The sequence below is a fragment of the Doryrhamphus excisus genome, chromosome 12, assembly GCF_030265055.1.
Source record: "Doryrhamphus excisus isolate RoL2022-K1 chromosome 12, RoL_Dexc_1.0, whole genome shotgun sequence".
NCBI lineage: Eukaryota > Metazoa > Chordata > Actinopteri > Syngnathiformes > Syngnathidae > Doryrhamphus > Doryrhamphus excisus.
The window spans coordinates 12,703,641-12,720,523 of NC_080477.1; the positions used below are offsets into that span (position 1 = coordinate 12,703,641).

General features: G+C 40.2%; 2 protein-coding genes across 4 annotated transcripts in view; one reads left to right on the top strand and one right to left on the bottom strand.

Moving 5' to 3' along the window:
- The first annotated feature begins 167 nt into the window (after positions 1–167).
- Positions 168–3,815, top strand: marveld3 (MARVEL domain containing 3). 2 transcript variants are annotated; one of them, XM_058088835.1, is made up of 4 exons: positions 168–597; positions 1,165–1,422; positions 1,495–1,592; positions 2,948–3,815. In XM_058088835.1, exons 2-4 carry the CDS (start codon positions 1,175–1,177, stop codon positions 3,553–3,555), a joined length of 954 nt encoding a protein of 317 aa, XP_057944818.1. In that variant the 5' UTR covers positions 168–597; positions 1,165–1,174; the 3' UTR covers positions 3,556–3,815. The 2 variants fall into 2 exon arrangements, with proteins under 2 accessions (XP_057944818.1, XP_057944817.1); XM_058088834.1 differs by having other exon boundaries at positions 171–597; positions 1,161–1,422; positions 2,948–3,808.
- A 1,530-nt stretch (positions 3,816–5,345) lies between these two features.
- The window catches only part of phlpp2 (PH domain and leucine rich repeat protein phosphatase 2), a 30,687-nt gene continuing 19,149 nt past the window's right edge, over positions 5,346–16,883 (bottom strand). The window contains exons 9-19 of one of the 2 annotated variants that reach the window (XM_058088836.1): positions 15,929–16,131; positions 15,704–15,764; positions 15,440–15,535; positions 14,414–14,569; positions 13,716–13,916; positions 13,457–13,619; positions 13,252–13,382; positions 13,073–13,183; positions 11,526–11,720; positions 11,216–11,447; positions 5,346–9,834 (exon numbers count right to left, since the gene is read on the bottom strand). In XM_058088836.1, the coding sequence (XP_057944819.1) occupies positions 8,551–9,834; positions 11,216–11,447; positions 11,526–11,720; positions 13,073–13,183; positions 13,252–13,382; positions 13,457–13,619; positions 13,716–13,916; positions 14,414–14,569; positions 15,440–15,535; positions 15,704–15,764; positions 15,929–16,131 (2,833 nt within the window). In that variant the 3' untranslated portion in view covers positions 5,346–8,550. Of the gene's footprint in view, positions 9,835–9,937; positions 10,427–11,215; positions 11,448–11,525; positions 11,721–13,072; positions 13,184–13,251; positions 13,383–13,456; positions 13,620–13,715; positions 13,917–14,413; positions 14,570–15,439; positions 15,536–15,703; positions 15,765–15,928; positions 16,132–16,883 lie in introns of those variants that run through there. The other variant, XM_058088837.1, reaches the window with a different exon arrangement.

Below are 16,883 nucleotides of genomic sequence, written 5' to 3' on the forward strand. Positions count from 1 at the left end.
ACATTATTTGTGTAGTCATTATTAATCACTGGGTGCTCAAAACCTGTTGCTGTTATTGTGATATGGTGGCACAACACACAGGACTTTATCTAATGTTTAATTACTTTTTGTTCTGAAGGCAAAAAGACCATACAGCGGAAACACAAGCGTAACTGTCGAATACTATAACGACAAACTTTATATCGGTTTTAGACCATGTGCGATCACATTTCTATGATTTTGGTGCATTTAGTGATAATAAATTACAATTTGTAACCTTAAATTGATTTTATGAAATACATACATTGTTCGGATAACCATTACGTGTCACGGCACGAAGTCAATAGGTAAATGTGGGTCAAACGCGTTTGACTAATTCTCAAATAAAACACAAGTACAATAACATTCCAATTATAAGCATTGGATTTAAAATACTTGCGCAAATACTTGCGCACAGCACACATTGTGTACCCTTAAAAACGTTATCTTGCAAACAAACAGTGGGGCGTGGTGCACAACAGGTGAGTTGCCCAAACCGGAAAACCGGAACTATTTTTTCTCCTCCGTAATCGGACGGAAAAGAACACCGCCAAAAGTGGACTGTTTACACAAACAAAGGTAGGAAATCTTCACATCTAGCTTTTTGTTACATAAGGCGATCAGCACACACGAATCAGACTATAAAACTACGGAAAATCACACACGCTCGATCACTATAAATGTTTGCTGGGAACCCGTGACGTATTTGTGTTACACGAGCTAGGATTGCTATCTTAGCTTTGCCCTCCACATAAAAACAATGTAATGCGATTGAATAGGCTGTATCAAACATGCTCTTTATGATAAATATGCCTTTGCGACCTGAACGATAGGTACACCATACAGTGTGGATCAAACATGAGCGTTATTACCTTTGTAAGTCAGTGCTGCTTGGTGGCCAGTGTGCTTAAGCGCCAAATTGACCTATTAAACTGCATGGTTGTGTGTAATCTGTGATTGGCTGGCAACCAGTCCAGGGTGTACCCCGTCTCCAGCCTGAAGTCAGGTGGGATAGGCTCCAGCATACCCCTGTGACTTTAGCGGGGACTGCTATTGATCCGCTTTAAAACATTTGTGTTGATTTGTGTTGTGTTTGAAAGGTCTTGCATTAGAATTGATATCTTTTAATGTTTTTTTTCCAGCCAGTGAGAAGAAGATGCCAGAAAGGGATCATAGCCAGCCAAGGAGTGATGCGTATGGAGAGTACAAGAATAGGGACCGGGATTCCTCTCACAGTGCAGATCACTTGCATAAATATGACAGCAGAACTCGCAAACACAACCCAAGAGCTGAGGACGAGAGAAGCTCTGCTGGTGACAAGAGGTCTGGACAGAGGGACATGAGGAGTGGATCTCACAAAGAGACTACTTTTAGAGACCACCACCATCTAGAACCCTCAACACCGTGAGTGTTGACTTAACCATGATAACGGATTCAATTTTTGTTAGGAATTCTGTCAATTGTGTTGATTCACAGATACGAACCGTCTTCTGTGTATCACTCCGAGGAGGAGTATTACGAACGACAACACAGAGAAGCTCTTTACAATCTCAGATACATCCTCACCAGTAGAGGCAAGTTGTATGACTGTAGTTTTGACCATAAACTTTTGCTTGAAGTATGATTCAAATTATGTCATTCAGGCAGCACAGTTAGCACACCTGTCACACGCATGCTTGTGTGGGTTTTCTTTGGCTTACTCCCACAGACCAAAAACATACATCTTAGGTTAATTCAGTAGTGTATGGGGACCATTTACGGCCCACTTGGCACATTGTAAAAATATCACTTAACAAGGAACCTATATAATAGGAATAGTAGTAATTTTACAACAAGAAATGCAAAATATTAAGAGACTAAAGTCATAATATTAATAGAAAGTAGCATATAATGTAAAAATGTAAGGGAAAAATGCAATGTGAGAAACAAACAAGGAAATTCAGGTTGGGAGCAGTTTGTAATATTATAACAAAGTCATAATATTATGAGAATAAAGTCATAATACTATGAGGAAAAATGTATAAGAATAAAGTTGAAAAATAGTGTAACACGAGAAAGTTATTGCCAATAATACGCTGTCACTGATGAGATGCTATTTTCTTTCCTTTAAAAAGCAAAAAAAAAAAGTATAACTTGAGGGGAACATTTTTTTAATTGTGTTTAGCACATGCTAAAAATACAATTAAACAAGAAAACTAAACAAAAAACAGTACAATGTGAGGGAAAAAAGTACAAGAATAAAGATGAACTATTAAGAGAGGAAAGTCATAATATTCAGAAAAAAATAGTAATAACTAGAACAATTCAAGTAAAACAAATTGGAAAATCATGTTGGGGGCAGTTCATATTATTATGATGACAAATTCAAAATATGAGTCATAATACTACAAGAAAAACATGTAAGAAAAATTTACAAGAATAAATATTAAGTCATAATGTTAAGAATAGAAATAGCATCAAGTTGAAAAATTTAAGGAGAAAAAGTCATAATATGAGAAATGTTGCCATTTTTGGAAAATTAGGCTAGGAAAAAGTTATTGATTATGATCACAAAGTCATAGTTTATTCATTCATTCATTTTCTACCGCTTATCCTCACGAGGGAAGCGGGGGTGCTGGAGCCTATCCCAGCTGTCTTCAGGCGAGAGGCGGGGTACACCCTGGACTGGTCACCAGCCAATCACAGGGCACATATAGACAAACAACCATTCACACTCACATTCATACCTATGGACAATTTGGAGTCACCAATTAACCTGAACAGTCATAGTATGAGACAAAAATATATAAAACGATAGGCACCAGTTCACCCATATAAAGATAAGAAGTATAGAAAATAGATGGATGTATGAATGATGTGACCAATTGTTGATCGACCATGTTATTCGTAATTTAGTTTGTTTGGGTTTTGGTTCTCATGTGTCTTCCAGGTCTTTGTCAGCTGATGGAGGTTTTTGTCAATCTTCTCATCATCATCTGTGCTGGCGTGCCACACAGCAACAATGGAGGTTACCGGAACCTGGCCAGCCTGGGCGGCATCTACCACTATCACTTTGGGGGAGCCAGTGCCTTTAAAGGTGCCGAAGCAGAGCGAGTGATGGAGCTGGACCAGTTGTTCAATGAGCTCAAGAGGCCTCCGTACGCTTTCGCCATGGCGTGCGGCGGGATTGTAATGATCTACGCTTTGGCAATGCTGGCCCTGGGGATTTTCCGAATGACTTACCGCTACCCACCCTTACTGCTCGGGGAGGCTCTGGTGAACCTGCTGATCGGCTTGGGCTACATAGCGGCACTGGTCTTCTTCTTTATCAAGCTGCAGGACAACTACAACAACCCCATCTGCAAGGAGAGGGAGCAGATGTACAAGAGCAAAGGTCACAAGGGATTCGAGTGCCAGTTTCATGGTGCAGACATTGCCGGGGGCCTCTTTGGCGTGCTGGGCATCTTTGTGTTCGTCTTTGGTGCCGTGTTAGCGGTTAGAGCATTCCGAACTGTGCGGGACATGAAGAAGCAGAAGACTAACCACCCGAGATCCTAGTGAGAATAAGCGTAATAGAAAACAGATGGTTGGTTTCATTGGATCTTTTTGACACTTTCTGAATTAATTATGAATGTTTTACTCTTTGTATTTTCATGTTATTTTTACATACTTTTTATACTGTCAGCTACCTTTTCTAGAATAAAATATTATGAACTCATTTAAAAAACTGGAATTCCTCTATCATCCCATTAATTTAGGATGTCATTCTGCGTTTCACCAACAGATGGCAGACTACCAGCTTGTATTCAAGAGCTCTTAATAGGCAGCCTGTAACCATTTTGCCCATTTTGCTCAATGATCAAATCCACAAACCAATTCAGTTCTAAGACCAATATAAAATAAAAATACATGGTATTAGTATGAAATGATCATTGAATGTTTGACATCAGACAAAAAGATTCACAGTAAAAAGTTTTATTGCTACTCAGCAGCATTGTAAATAAAATAACGGCCATCTTTCACCCTCTCTCATATTTCTCAACAAAAGATCTTCTCTAATTAGTAATCCTAAAATGAACAAAGAGCAGCAGCAATTTGCATGCTAGAGTACAAAACAAAAGTCCAGATATGCTCCATTGTGTACAAATAATGATTATACTGTATATATATATATATTTCTTTTATCTTGACATTGAGGGCATGCTTTCAACATTAAATACAGTTATACTTAGTACCATCCAGTACCAGAAGTAGACCCCATCAATTGAAATTCTGTAGTGGAGAGGGAAGTATTCCTTTGCAATGGAAGTATACAAAAATAAACATCAGCTTCTTGGCGTTAGGAAAAACAAAACATACTCAAGCCTTTTCTAGACAATAACGCAATGAAGTAACCTGAAGACTGAGCAATGGCCACTTTGGTCACATGATAAACACCTCAAGTGTCCTCACGATAACATGCATACACTTAGTGCACATGTGCTTCATTTTACACACACACAAACACACAAGACATTTTGCCACGGTAATACATTGTTTTTGCCATCTTCTATTCTGGTGCAACATGGCCTCAATAAGAAGACTATAATGGACCCGCTCCACTAAAGAATTAAAGGGAATATTGTCAGTAATGCACTGTACTGTGTACTCCACTACCCTGTGCCCTCTTGTACTGTATCGACACATAAGAGTCGTGTACACGTATTATTGTACAAACATGTTGATCGTGAGTATAGCCTGGATGGAAATGTGCTGACTGGGACACATAAACAAACAGTACATACAGTATTTGTATAAAAGTATAGAACTATAATAGCAGAGGATGTATGGCTGTGCAAAGCAGCCCAGGTATTGAAGAAGGAACACACACACACACACACACACATCTACATTCAAGTCATCAGTGTCAAGACACATGAAATAAATGATTTTTGGAAGTTTAGGTACTGCAAATATGGCAATATTTAGAACAAGCTTTATTACTGTTATGTGCCAGTAATCTTTATGTAGCATTTATTCTCTCCCCACAAAATTGCCTCTCCCTTTGTTAATGCATTGATATATATATATATATATATATATATATATATATATATATATATATATATATATATATATATATATATATATAAAAGGTGACAGTGTCATGAAAAGTGCTTCTAAATTAATATGTGAGCTTATTATTAGTTTTGTTATTATTATCTTTATTTCTTAGATATACTGTATGTCCTACAAGCCAATAAATACTTGCACTGTGTCTCCAGTCAGGAGTGGAGTATTGTGTCGGGCTTGAGTGGCCTTTTAAAATAAATTCATACCCCCCCCCCCCCCCCCCCCCCCACCCCAATGTCTCATTTCAGCACCCAGCTTGTAAATCTCTGACTAGGCCATATAAAAATACAAATAGTGTTTTAAAATTAATAAATATGTTATACGGATAATAAATGCAGTTGATATAAGACAACAAGTATATAGGAAAAAAAAAGAAAAACATATTTCCTTCATCCTGTACGGACCCCACCATAAATCAAGTACACGATATAATGTACACGGCTACATTCTATCATATACTTCACTTAGTACAAAGTGCTTGACTATTTCCGATTGAATCCAAGAAGAAGACAAAACTTTAACAAGAGCAAGACACATCAATTAAGGCTTCTGAGACAATAACACAACTTGAGTGGGATTCAAACAATGGCTCCTTTTCCTTTGAACAAATACTTGACACTTTAAAGCTAAAAGGGGAAGACTGAAAAGTCAAACTATGGAGTACAATACAAAACAAGACATAGAATTGGAATGTGCAATTACCTGACTTTGGCCTTCTAAAAACCATATCAATCTATTTTGGCACCGGGAACAAGGAGTCACATCCATCTGATAATTTAAATTTTCATTCATTCATTCACTTATTATGTACCGCTTATCCTCACAAGGGTCGCGGGAATGCTGGAGCCTATCCCAGCTGTCTTTGGGCGAGAGGCAGTGTACACCCTGGACTGGTCGCCAGCCAATCACAGGGCACATATAGACAAACAACCATTCACACTCACATTCATACCTATGGACAATTTGGAGTCGCCAATTAACCTAGCATGTTTTTGGAATGTGGGAGGAAACCGGAGTACCCGGAGAAAACCCACGCATGCACGGGGAGAACATGCAAACTCCACACAGAGATGGCCGAGGGTGGGATTGAACTCGGGTCTCCTAGATGTGAGGCCTGCATGCTAACCACTCGTCCGCTGAGCAGCCTCAAATAATCATGTGCCGGTAATTTCGAGGGAGGCACAGCAGCTTAAGAAGAATATGAAAAAAAATCCCCAACTTGCTAAGCGAAATTCAGTTATGTTTGAAAGCAAAATACACATAATTTTAGTTCATACAGCGAGTGTGTAAACAGAGTCTGGTGTTAGCTAAAAAAAAAAGGCACAAAAGATGTTCCAGATTTTTTTTACGGTGTTTAAGGGAGAATTGTATCACTGGTATACAGTGGTGCGAAAAAGTCTTGGCCCCCTTCCTGATTTATTTTTTTGTTTGTCACACTGAATTGTTTGAGATCATCAAACAAATTTAAATATTAGTTAATGACAACACAACTGAACACATAATGCATTTTTTATATTATGGGAGAAAAAGTATTCAAACTGACATAGCCAGTGGCAAGTTAAAACATAACTTAACTGAGATTACCGGAGATCTATCAGTCGGGAAAAGGTTACGGTACTAAAGCACAGTGAGAGCCATTATCCACAAATGGCGAAATGACTCCACTATAAGAAAGACCAAAACCACTGCTGTACAAAAAGAACAATAAGGTTCTTTTCAATTTTGCCAGAAAACATCTTGATGATCCCCAAGATCTTTGGGAAAATACAAAGTTTAACGTTTTGGAAGGTGTGTGTCCCATTACATCTGGTTAAAAGAACATCACACCAGCGGTAAAATGTGGTGGTGGTAGTGTGATGCTCTAGGGCTGTATTTCGGCTTCAAGGCCTGGAAGACTTGCTGTGATAAATCAAACCATGAATTCTGCTGTCTACCAAAAAAAAAAAAATGCTGGAGAATGTCTGGCCATCTGTTGGTAACCTGAAGCTGACACCAACTTCCTGTTCTGCAGCAACAAATTGAAGACTTTGGAGTGGCCTAGTCAAAGCCCTGACCTGAATCCTATTGAGATGCTGTGGCATGACCTTAAAAAGACGGTTCAAGCTGAAAAAATGTCCAATGTGACTGAATTACAACAATTCTGCAAAACACTGTAAGAGACTCATTGCAAGATATCACAAATGCTTGATTGCAGTTGTTGCTGCTGAGGGTGGCAGGTAGGTTTGGATTTTTTTCTCCCTTAATAATAAATAGTTTCATTTAAAAATAGCATTTTGAGATCAGTTGTAATGTCCTTGACTGATATTGATTTCTTTTGATGATCTGAAACAGTTAAGTGTGACAAAAACACTTAGCATGCAAACATTTTTTTCACACCACTGTATTGTCATTGTGCCAATCTTTGAAGAACATAAAACACTCTATAATTATCATGCCTCCATAGATTCATTTGACTGAAATTTAGGTCAAGCAACCAACAACATGATGAAAAACTGTATGTCCCTACAAGGAGAGAGGCTCACACACCGTCACGGATTGCAGTGTGATAAAAAATCACCTTCATGTCAGCTTTGCACGGTTGAATGACTTCATACTATTTTTTTACAGCTGCTGTATAGTCAAGATGCATTGCTCTGAATATGAATGAACGATTTTAATACTAGTATTACTTAGGAGTGTGCATTCTATACAGAAGATTCTATGCAAAATCAAATCTTGCCATTGTTTTTCTGCGAGGCCTTCAGTGTTTGCTTTTCACCCATCAGTACAATTTGATAAGCACATTTTTTTGTGTTTCCATCCTCAAAATGAGAAATGCATACTCAACAACCACAACGTATCCTGACAGGCATCTTCCAATTCCTTATGAACTACAAATCCAATCATGATTTCCCATGGTAGAATACTATAACCGTCCATACTGTACAGTGTGGCATACCAATCAGGATGGTTGGAATGGTACCAACACAGTGTAGCCAGACACATAGCAGCCCTCTCCATGCCTATGATTAGCATTTACTGTTAACAAACCATATTATGATAAACTGAACTGAGTGGAAATGTGGTTATGTGTGATGAATGACGGTTGTATTGTTTGATGTCCATTTATAAGACACAGGAAAATGAAGCTTGCAGTGCCAGGGTTCGGTCTCTAAGACACACTGTCCTTCATTCAAATGCACTGCAAGTAAGAAGCTCTATTCTAAAACAGCCATTTAGCCTGGGAAGTTGGGGGGGGGCTGAGTTGTCTGCAAGAGGCACTTTATCAAGAAGAATACGACCCGCACTCAACACTATCCTGTAAATGCTCGACCAAATTCTGAATTTCCAAGTTAGATCTCAAAGTGGAGGCTTGGTCGCATAACAGAGGAGAAGCATATCCTTTGCTTCCCTGGGATGGCACAATAACAGCATTGCAGCCAATTTGTGCTGTCTTCCCCTTTAGAGGGCAGTGTCATACACCTCCTGCTTAATGATGGGAGTTGCACCAGGACCTGGCACCATGTTGGGGGCAAAGGAAGCAGAATGGGGTTGATCGCACCCTGAGTCTTTCAAGGAAGTTGGTGTGGATGTAGCAGATGGACCTGAGACAGCAGTGCTCTGGCCTTTTAGCTGCTCCCGTACTTCCTGCTCCAGACAAGGTGGCACAATCAGCTGGTCCTCGGGGTCCTGCTGTGCCGGTGCAGTGAAATAACCAGACTTCTTCTTAGGAGCTTCCAGGGCCACCTCGATGAGATTATGACTGTCTTCAGGGGCCACCACAGAACCATTGGAGAGCTTCTTCCCAAATAAGCTCGATGTAGAAGGTGACTTTTTGAGGTCGGCGATCTCTCTTCCACAAACTGCCAACAGGCAGCCATTTGTTGTGGAGACCACCACGCTGTTCTGTCTGCGCATCTTCCCATTAGGATAATCATAACCTCGCTTTTCAAGGTCAAGGTCCTTGTTGCTCTCGGAGGACGCTGACCGCAGCTGGAAAGCACAACAGTGAATGTCGACTTCTACTTCTAACTTGCTGCCATTGGAGATGACGCCCTCCAGGGGGGTCTCGTCGTCACTGTCCAAGCCGTTGTCAGAATGGTTGCTAGAGAATGTGGCAGAGGATGGTTGTCGCTGGAACACACCCATGTGGTTTACTAGCCCACCCGAGGCTGGGACTATGATCCCACAGAGAGTGGTGCTTGGATGGAGGCTACATCGTCTCTCTGGGCGGGGAGCAGCTCCTGAAGATGGGTGCTCATCAGAAGCAGTGGAACCCGCCTCGCTACCCAGCTCTGATGCTGACGTTTCACTGTTGAACTCCGAGACCACCCCACTAGTGGATGACAGGGTGGCTGTGTCGCTAGGGGCTGGTGTCATGGACACAGACAATGGTACAGGCGGAGGACCCCGGAGTTCGGTGTAGACCGGTGGTTCACAGGTACAGCTGTCCTCTGCGATCTTCAACGCCACGACGACAGCTCCGATGTTATCCTTACAGCCGTAACTCTGAGCCAGCGAGCAAAGCTTCTTGGCTGCAGCACGTGGATCCTGCACGGCTTGAACGGTGCACGCAGCTTCCTGGTAGGAGACCCGCTCAAACAGCGTTCGATTACCCAAGATCAGGAAGTCGTCGTGGGAAGAGAGCGGCTCGGTGTGCACCCAGGGCTTCGGAATCACCCATGGGGACAGATAAGAGCAGCCCAGCAGGCGGGAACAGCACGTCACACCACTTACTTTGTTATCCTAAAAAACAGAAAATCCCTCAGGGTAAGTCACGGCTGGCTTTGATTATGGAGCCAAATATTAATGATAATGATAGATCAGACATTTTTAATCACAGCTCAACACAGTGGATTATTTAAAACGGCAAAAAAGTAGGCCACATGCCAGGAAAAATCTGTCTTGACTAATGTTTTTAATTCCAAATCAAACATAAATAATTAATTACTGTAATTAATCATCTTACAATTCAGAATATGATTCTAAAGTTGCATTCAAACCTGTAAGACTGCAAGAATACAATATTTGTTTTTACATTTACTATTTTTAAGCGGACAAGTGGTGAGCATGTTGGCCACACAGTCAGGAGCCCTGGGTTCGAATCTCCGCTTGGGAATCTCTGTGTGGAGTTGGTCTGTTTTCTCCTGTCTTCTTACTTCGGTTTCCTCCCACATTCCAAAAACATGCTAGGTTAATTGGCGACTCCAAATTGTCCATAGGTATGAATGTGAGTGTGAATGGTTGTTTGTCTATATGTGCCCTGTGATTGGCTGGCGACCAGTCCAGGGTGTATCCTGCCTCTCGCCTGAAGTCAGCTGGGATAGGCTCCAGCATACTCCATGATCCCAATGAGGACAAGCAGCAATAAAAAATTGAAAAATCAGCATTAATTTTACAACAATATAGTGAAAATATTAAGAGAAAAAATTGTAATCTAACAAGAAAAGGTATATATATTACAAGAATACCATCATAATATCGCCCAAAGTCAGCTGGGATAGTCTCCAGCATAACCCTGTGACACTCATTAGAATAAGCTGTATAGAAAATGGATAACATTATGAGGAAAAAATAACGTCATTTTAGTACTATGAAGAAATGAAATATTTAATATAATAATATAAAAAACAAAAACAAAACAACAAATATCATAATTATTTGAAAATTAGGTTAGGGAAAATATTATTAGAAATATATTATATTATATTATTAGAAAAAAGTCAAAATAATATAGGAATAAAGTCACAATTACGAGAAGAAATTTAATCGAAGAAAGTTGAACTATTAAGTTGGAAAATTAAAAAAGCAGAAATGGAAAAAAAAACAAAAAAAGTATAAAAGTAAAATAAATATATCAAGAGCAAACAGTAGTATCAGAAATTCATCAGAAATATAAAAAAAGAACAAACACTCTTACTAATAATACACAATAATACACACGTATAGCACTTCTTAGCATTTCTACATGTGTTGGTTTAAAATATGTCAAAGTAGCACTTCCATTCTTTCATTAATGTGGCCCTTGGTGGAAAAAGTATGGACACCCCTGCTCTACGTATATGCCATATAGAGTACACAGGGTAAAATACACGACCCTTAATGCCGTAAATAATGTGATAATTACCTCCGTAATGATGGCCTTGTGGAGTTTAACTCTCTCCATCTCCTCAGTGCAGTTCTCCAAGCTGTAAACCTTGGAGAGGGGTACGGGTCGGCCGTCCCGACACAGCACCGCCTGGCAGGTCCCCACGTTGGCCACAGTCACACTGAGGTAGCCTCCTGGCTCTGACGACTCATGGTGAATATAACACAGCAATGCGGACGCACCCAGTTTCTGCCCGGCCATACCTAGTTTCCTGTTCCGTTAGTCAAGCACACAACCAGAATCTGAACCAGACTGAAGCAATGCAATATTTTATCTGAATTGTACAAACCTGTGTGAGGTTAGGAAGGTATTGCTCATATAGACGCTGTCAATACTGGAATGTTGCACTTCTTCGGACAACACGTCACCCATGGTGCACTGAAGCAGACGAGGCACTTCCTCATTGCGGTCGCCATCAAAGATACCATAACATGCTTCCACGCTGTCTCCAAGGCGGTCTATGGCCAGCACGGACACACACAACCTGGTGAAAACAAAAGAACTGCATTCAAATGTGTACTTTTGCAGTCGGGTCCAACATGGTGAATATACAGTATGCTCTGCTGGTAAAGATACAATAAGTCCAATCCATCCATTCAAGCCACTTATCCTCACTAGAGCCTATCCCAGTTGTCTTTGGGCGGGGTACACCCTGGACTGGTCCCCAGCCAATCACAGGGCACATATAGACAAACAATCATGCACAATTTGGAGTACATGCTACCCACTCGACCACCGTTCAGCCTATTATTACTACTGAGAGAGGGAGGACCTGCTGGCTCACCATCTCCATTCTACTTGACGGGCTCTTTACGCACCATTTATCCAAGAATGGCTTTGTGGGTATACTCATTATATAGCCATTATATTTTTCCAAAGTTTTTATGATGAAGAACTAAGATTTAAGCAGTCTGTCACAATCCATGATTGATTGATTAAATTGATTAATAAATGTGTCCTAATACTATTGTCCATTTAGTGCAGGGGTGTCCAAAGTGGGGCCCGGGGAACAACATTTATGGCTTCCGGGTGTGTTTTTTTGGTTGGCCCTTGGCGTATTCTAAAAATAAACCCCAAAAAACAGCAAAAATTGAAAAACAGCAGTAATTTTTCAAGATTAAAGACAAAAATAATATGACAATTGTCATAATATTAAAAAAAATAGCATAAGGTCCAAATAATAAAATCAAAATATGTAATTTTTTTAAACAGTCATGACAATTTAAGGAAAATTTGGTTGGTAAAAGTTACAATGTTATGATAATAAAGTCTAAATATTATGACAATAAAAAGTAAAGTAAAAAGAAACAAGGCAAACATTGTAATGTAAATAGAAAAGAAAAATACAAAATATTAGGACAATTGTCATAATATAAAAAATAGCATGAGTTCAAAATAATAAAGACAAAATATGTAATTTTCTAAATAGTCATGACAATTTAAGGAAAATTTGGTTGGTAAAAGTCACAATGTTATGATAATAAAGTCTAAATATTATGACAATAAAAAGTAAAATAAAAAGAAACAAGGCAAACATTGTAATGTAAATAAAAAAAGTTCATATTAGTAAGACACCAAACTCATAATTTCACTTCTCAATATGCCACCCTTGGTGGAAAAGGTTTGACACCCCTGATTTAGTGTTTACCTCGACACATCAGCATGGCTTTACAAAGTCTACATAAAGTGCCTCTGCATAGATGCTATTTCCATTTTTAGTCATATTCCTTTGTTGTTTTTTGGCGTTACCAATGACGACTTCATTCATTGGTACACTTGTATAGAAATGTCAGTCAGGGTAAATTCCTTCATACATGAAAAGAACAACAAACTCACTTGTTCCTTTGGCCTCTCATTTCAGAGTAGCCGTGGCTCCAAGGAGTGGAGGTGTTTTGCGAATCAGCCGCGGTGGAGGATTTTTGGTCCAGTTTCAATGTGGTGATGTGACTTTAAAAAGGGAATAACAATATAGTAAGCTATGTACAGTAAATCATCTAACCTCCATCGCAACTCACCTGAACAGATTAAGGGTTTTATGTTCCAGCATCAGGCTGCTGTTGCCTGTCAAGTCGAGCTCCTGCAGCGTCGGCGGCAGCGAGTCGGGCAATTGGATCTCAGTCAGCTGATTATAGCTCAGATCCACAAGCTACACATACATATATATATACATATACATTAGTGCGTTATTAATAATGTCACACCCCTCACAAACTGTCTCACCTTGATTTCTGGAAGGTTGAGGATCTCAGGGAAGACCGTGATGTGATTGGAGTGTGCTATGAGGGTATGCAATTTTTTACAGCTGGACACCGTGGAGGGGATGCTCTTCAGCTGGTTGCCACTTAGATTGAGTTCTTCCAGCAGCTCCAACTTACTCAGCTTACTTCAAGAAATAACAAGAAACCCAGCTAAACTCATACAAATACAGACCGCTGATTCACAGGGTGTACCTAATATTGTGGCTTGGGCGTTCACAAACCTGGCAGGGAAGGAGAGCAACTGGTTGTAGGCAATATGAAGGACCCTCAGGTTGTGGTGTCCCACCAATAGAGCACCACAGTCTTCGGTGAGTTTGTTCCTCGTCAGGTAGAACTCCTGCAGGGTGCTGAGACTCTCGTCTGATTGGCCACTCGGAGGAATGCTTTCCAGGGCGTTGGATGACGCATTTAAATGTTTTAGGCTGTGGAGGAAGGAACCGATAAAATCAGTATTATTAGGAACAATTGCACATATGAGATGTGTTGAAATTTTATTTCTGTTTATTGTTGTGGTTTTTGATCCACTGTGCTGAACAAAAAAGAATATTTGACATTCTGCAGAACTAAAGGAATGTCTCCACAGTTTGTTTACTGGATGACTCTGGAGTTTAGATGCTCCCGATTGGAAAACGCAGCATTTAGAAAAGAGGCACCAATTATTACGTCTCAGCGTTTGAGACAAAAAAAAAAAAGTCCATTAGAGCGCTTTGCCCGCTAATGGGTGTTAAGTGATTTGCCTCACAGGAAATAGGCGGTTAAATAGTGCTCACGTTGCAGCTTAGAACGCTACATTGATCGATGACATACAGTAACCCTTTCATACGCTATACATTAGTTGTCACCTCAGAACAAGCATGGAACAAATTGGACCAAATGGAGACATGTCAGTCAGACGAGTTCAATGTGAGGGCACGCTCACTTTAAGGCCTTGAAAAAGAGACTCTCCGGGAGTTCTGATAGCTTGTTGTGTTGGAGGTCCAGGACTTCCAGGGGGACGTGGTCTAGCAAGTCAGGCACTCTCTGCAAGTGGTTGTTCCCCGCCAGGAGTTTTCTCAAACTCAAGCTGTTGAGCAATCTGTTTGGAGACCAGAAGAGACGTCAGAGAGGAAAGAACAAAGCAACACAGAAACAGCAGCGACGAGGCAAAAGACCCAAAGAACAAGAACTCCACATGCGCAAAGCTGTGCTGGACTTGAGTAAAAGTCCATAAGTTGCAGTGAGAGAATGAATTATGTGTCTACTTGGAAAACACAGTATGATGGGACCTGATACCTTGATTATTGTTACCACAGCAACAAACAAGTACGGTTTGGTGCAGCTTCCATTGGAGCATTCCAGCAGGTGATTTAATTCATGAGCTACTTCCCTGAAATTGAAGGAGATGATCATCATTAAAATCACCTGCTTTAGTGACCGTCTGGAAAGAAATTGACCTTTCACTAAGCCACAGCTCCAAAATGAAGACTGGCCAATCACAGATAAGAATAGAATTTAATTCAAATATACTGTAAATGTTCAGATTTTTGTATGTTGTTGTTTTGTCTTGCGCATAATCAATTGGGTTCTTATGACCAACAAAATCAATCATCAACTGAAAGTTCTACTGAAGTCAATGCGATCCAGACTTCCTTATATGGGTTGCAAATTGCCTGCACTCAGGAAACGCGGATCTACGTATCCGGAAGTCCTCAGGAGCGCTTGGAAGTGTGATCAATCACAGCGGACTAATCACTCAGACCGTTAGGAAAGGAAACAGGAAGTCCATGCAAACACTGCAGAAAGAGGTGCAGAATCTGGAAGATCTGGAAAGCTTTCTGCGTGGTTTATCGTGCCTTGTTCGTCCGCAACTCAATACAAAGCACATAAAACAAGCATAATAGGTCTCTGTTAAATTAAACTGTACCACATGGCATTGGAAACATGGCTTAACATAATAAACAATAACCTGGAAGGAAGCTCGGAGAGGAGGTTGTCCGTGACATCCAGCATCTCTATTTTCCTGCAGTCACACACCCAATCTGGTAGATACTCCAGAAGGTTTCTGTCTCAACACATGCAAACACACATACTGATGTTGGTACAGTATAATACATTACAAATACACATGTTATATTTTAACCACCCTATGTTTAATTCATAATAATTAATACAGTTTGTATGCTCAGATGAAGTGAAATTATGGCGATATTGGACATTCAATAGAACTCACTGTGATAAATCCAAATGTGTCAGCTGGCTTGGGACAGGGTAAACACTGACTGTACTAAGGCCTGTGGACAAATAAGAATAATATGAAAGATTTATTACAAAGTACAGTACTCATATGGTATTCTAATGGGTACACCTGGACAATCCAATGCTAATTATGGAACTCATTACATTGTGCATGTGTATTGAATGCTAAAGCTAACGAGTCACCCTGATTTGGACTCACGGTTGTAGCTGGCGTGAAGCATGCGTAGGGTGAAACCGCTGACCGTTAGCGCCCTCAGCTGATTGCGCTGACAGTTCAGCGTCTCCAGGTTGCAGACAGACGTGAGGTCCAGAGAGTCCAAACAGTTATCCCTTAGGTCCAAGTGGGTCAGCTGGTTCACTGGCTCTGGACTCTCACTTTTTACACAGCGCAGTCCATTTAACCTATAATATATATTAGTAAGAGAGGGAATGCAAAGGTTATTGGGGAACTCTTCATGCCACATTCATACCTATGGACAATTTGGAGTCGCCAATTAACCTAGCATGTTTTTGGAATGTGGGAGGAAACCGGAGTACCTGTAGAAAACCCACGCATGCACTGGAAGAACATGCAAACTCCACACAGAGATGCCCAAGCGGAGAATCAAACCCAATCTAACCCAATCTCCTGATTGTGTGGTCTACATGCTAACCACTTATCCCTTAAACAAACTCCCCAATGGTAAATTATGTGAATCCCACCAAAAATGGTATAATTTCTTCTGACAAACAGTACACTGCTCGTCATTTTCACACTAAGTACAATTTAAGACAATAAATATAAAGTTTGTTTGACCATTGTTTGAGGTCCTTACTATGGAATGGATTGAGTAAGGAACTCAAACAATGCACAAGGATGAGCCAATTCAAGAAACAATACAAGCAGTTGATGTTTGCTAAATACAAGGATGAAGAGTCTTGAACCAGTCATGATGTGCTATATATATCACTATATTGACACTTACTATGGTACCCATTATGTCATTGTATGGTCATATCACCTCGTACTTCGGTACGAGGTGCATTATTAAGAAAAAAAAACTGTATTATGGAAAGCAGGAAGTGAACAAATGTAACAGTTACTGATTGTAAAAGTACCAGATGGAGGGGTAGGATTTAATAAGCTTTGCTTCTTCCTACTCCTTTTGGATATG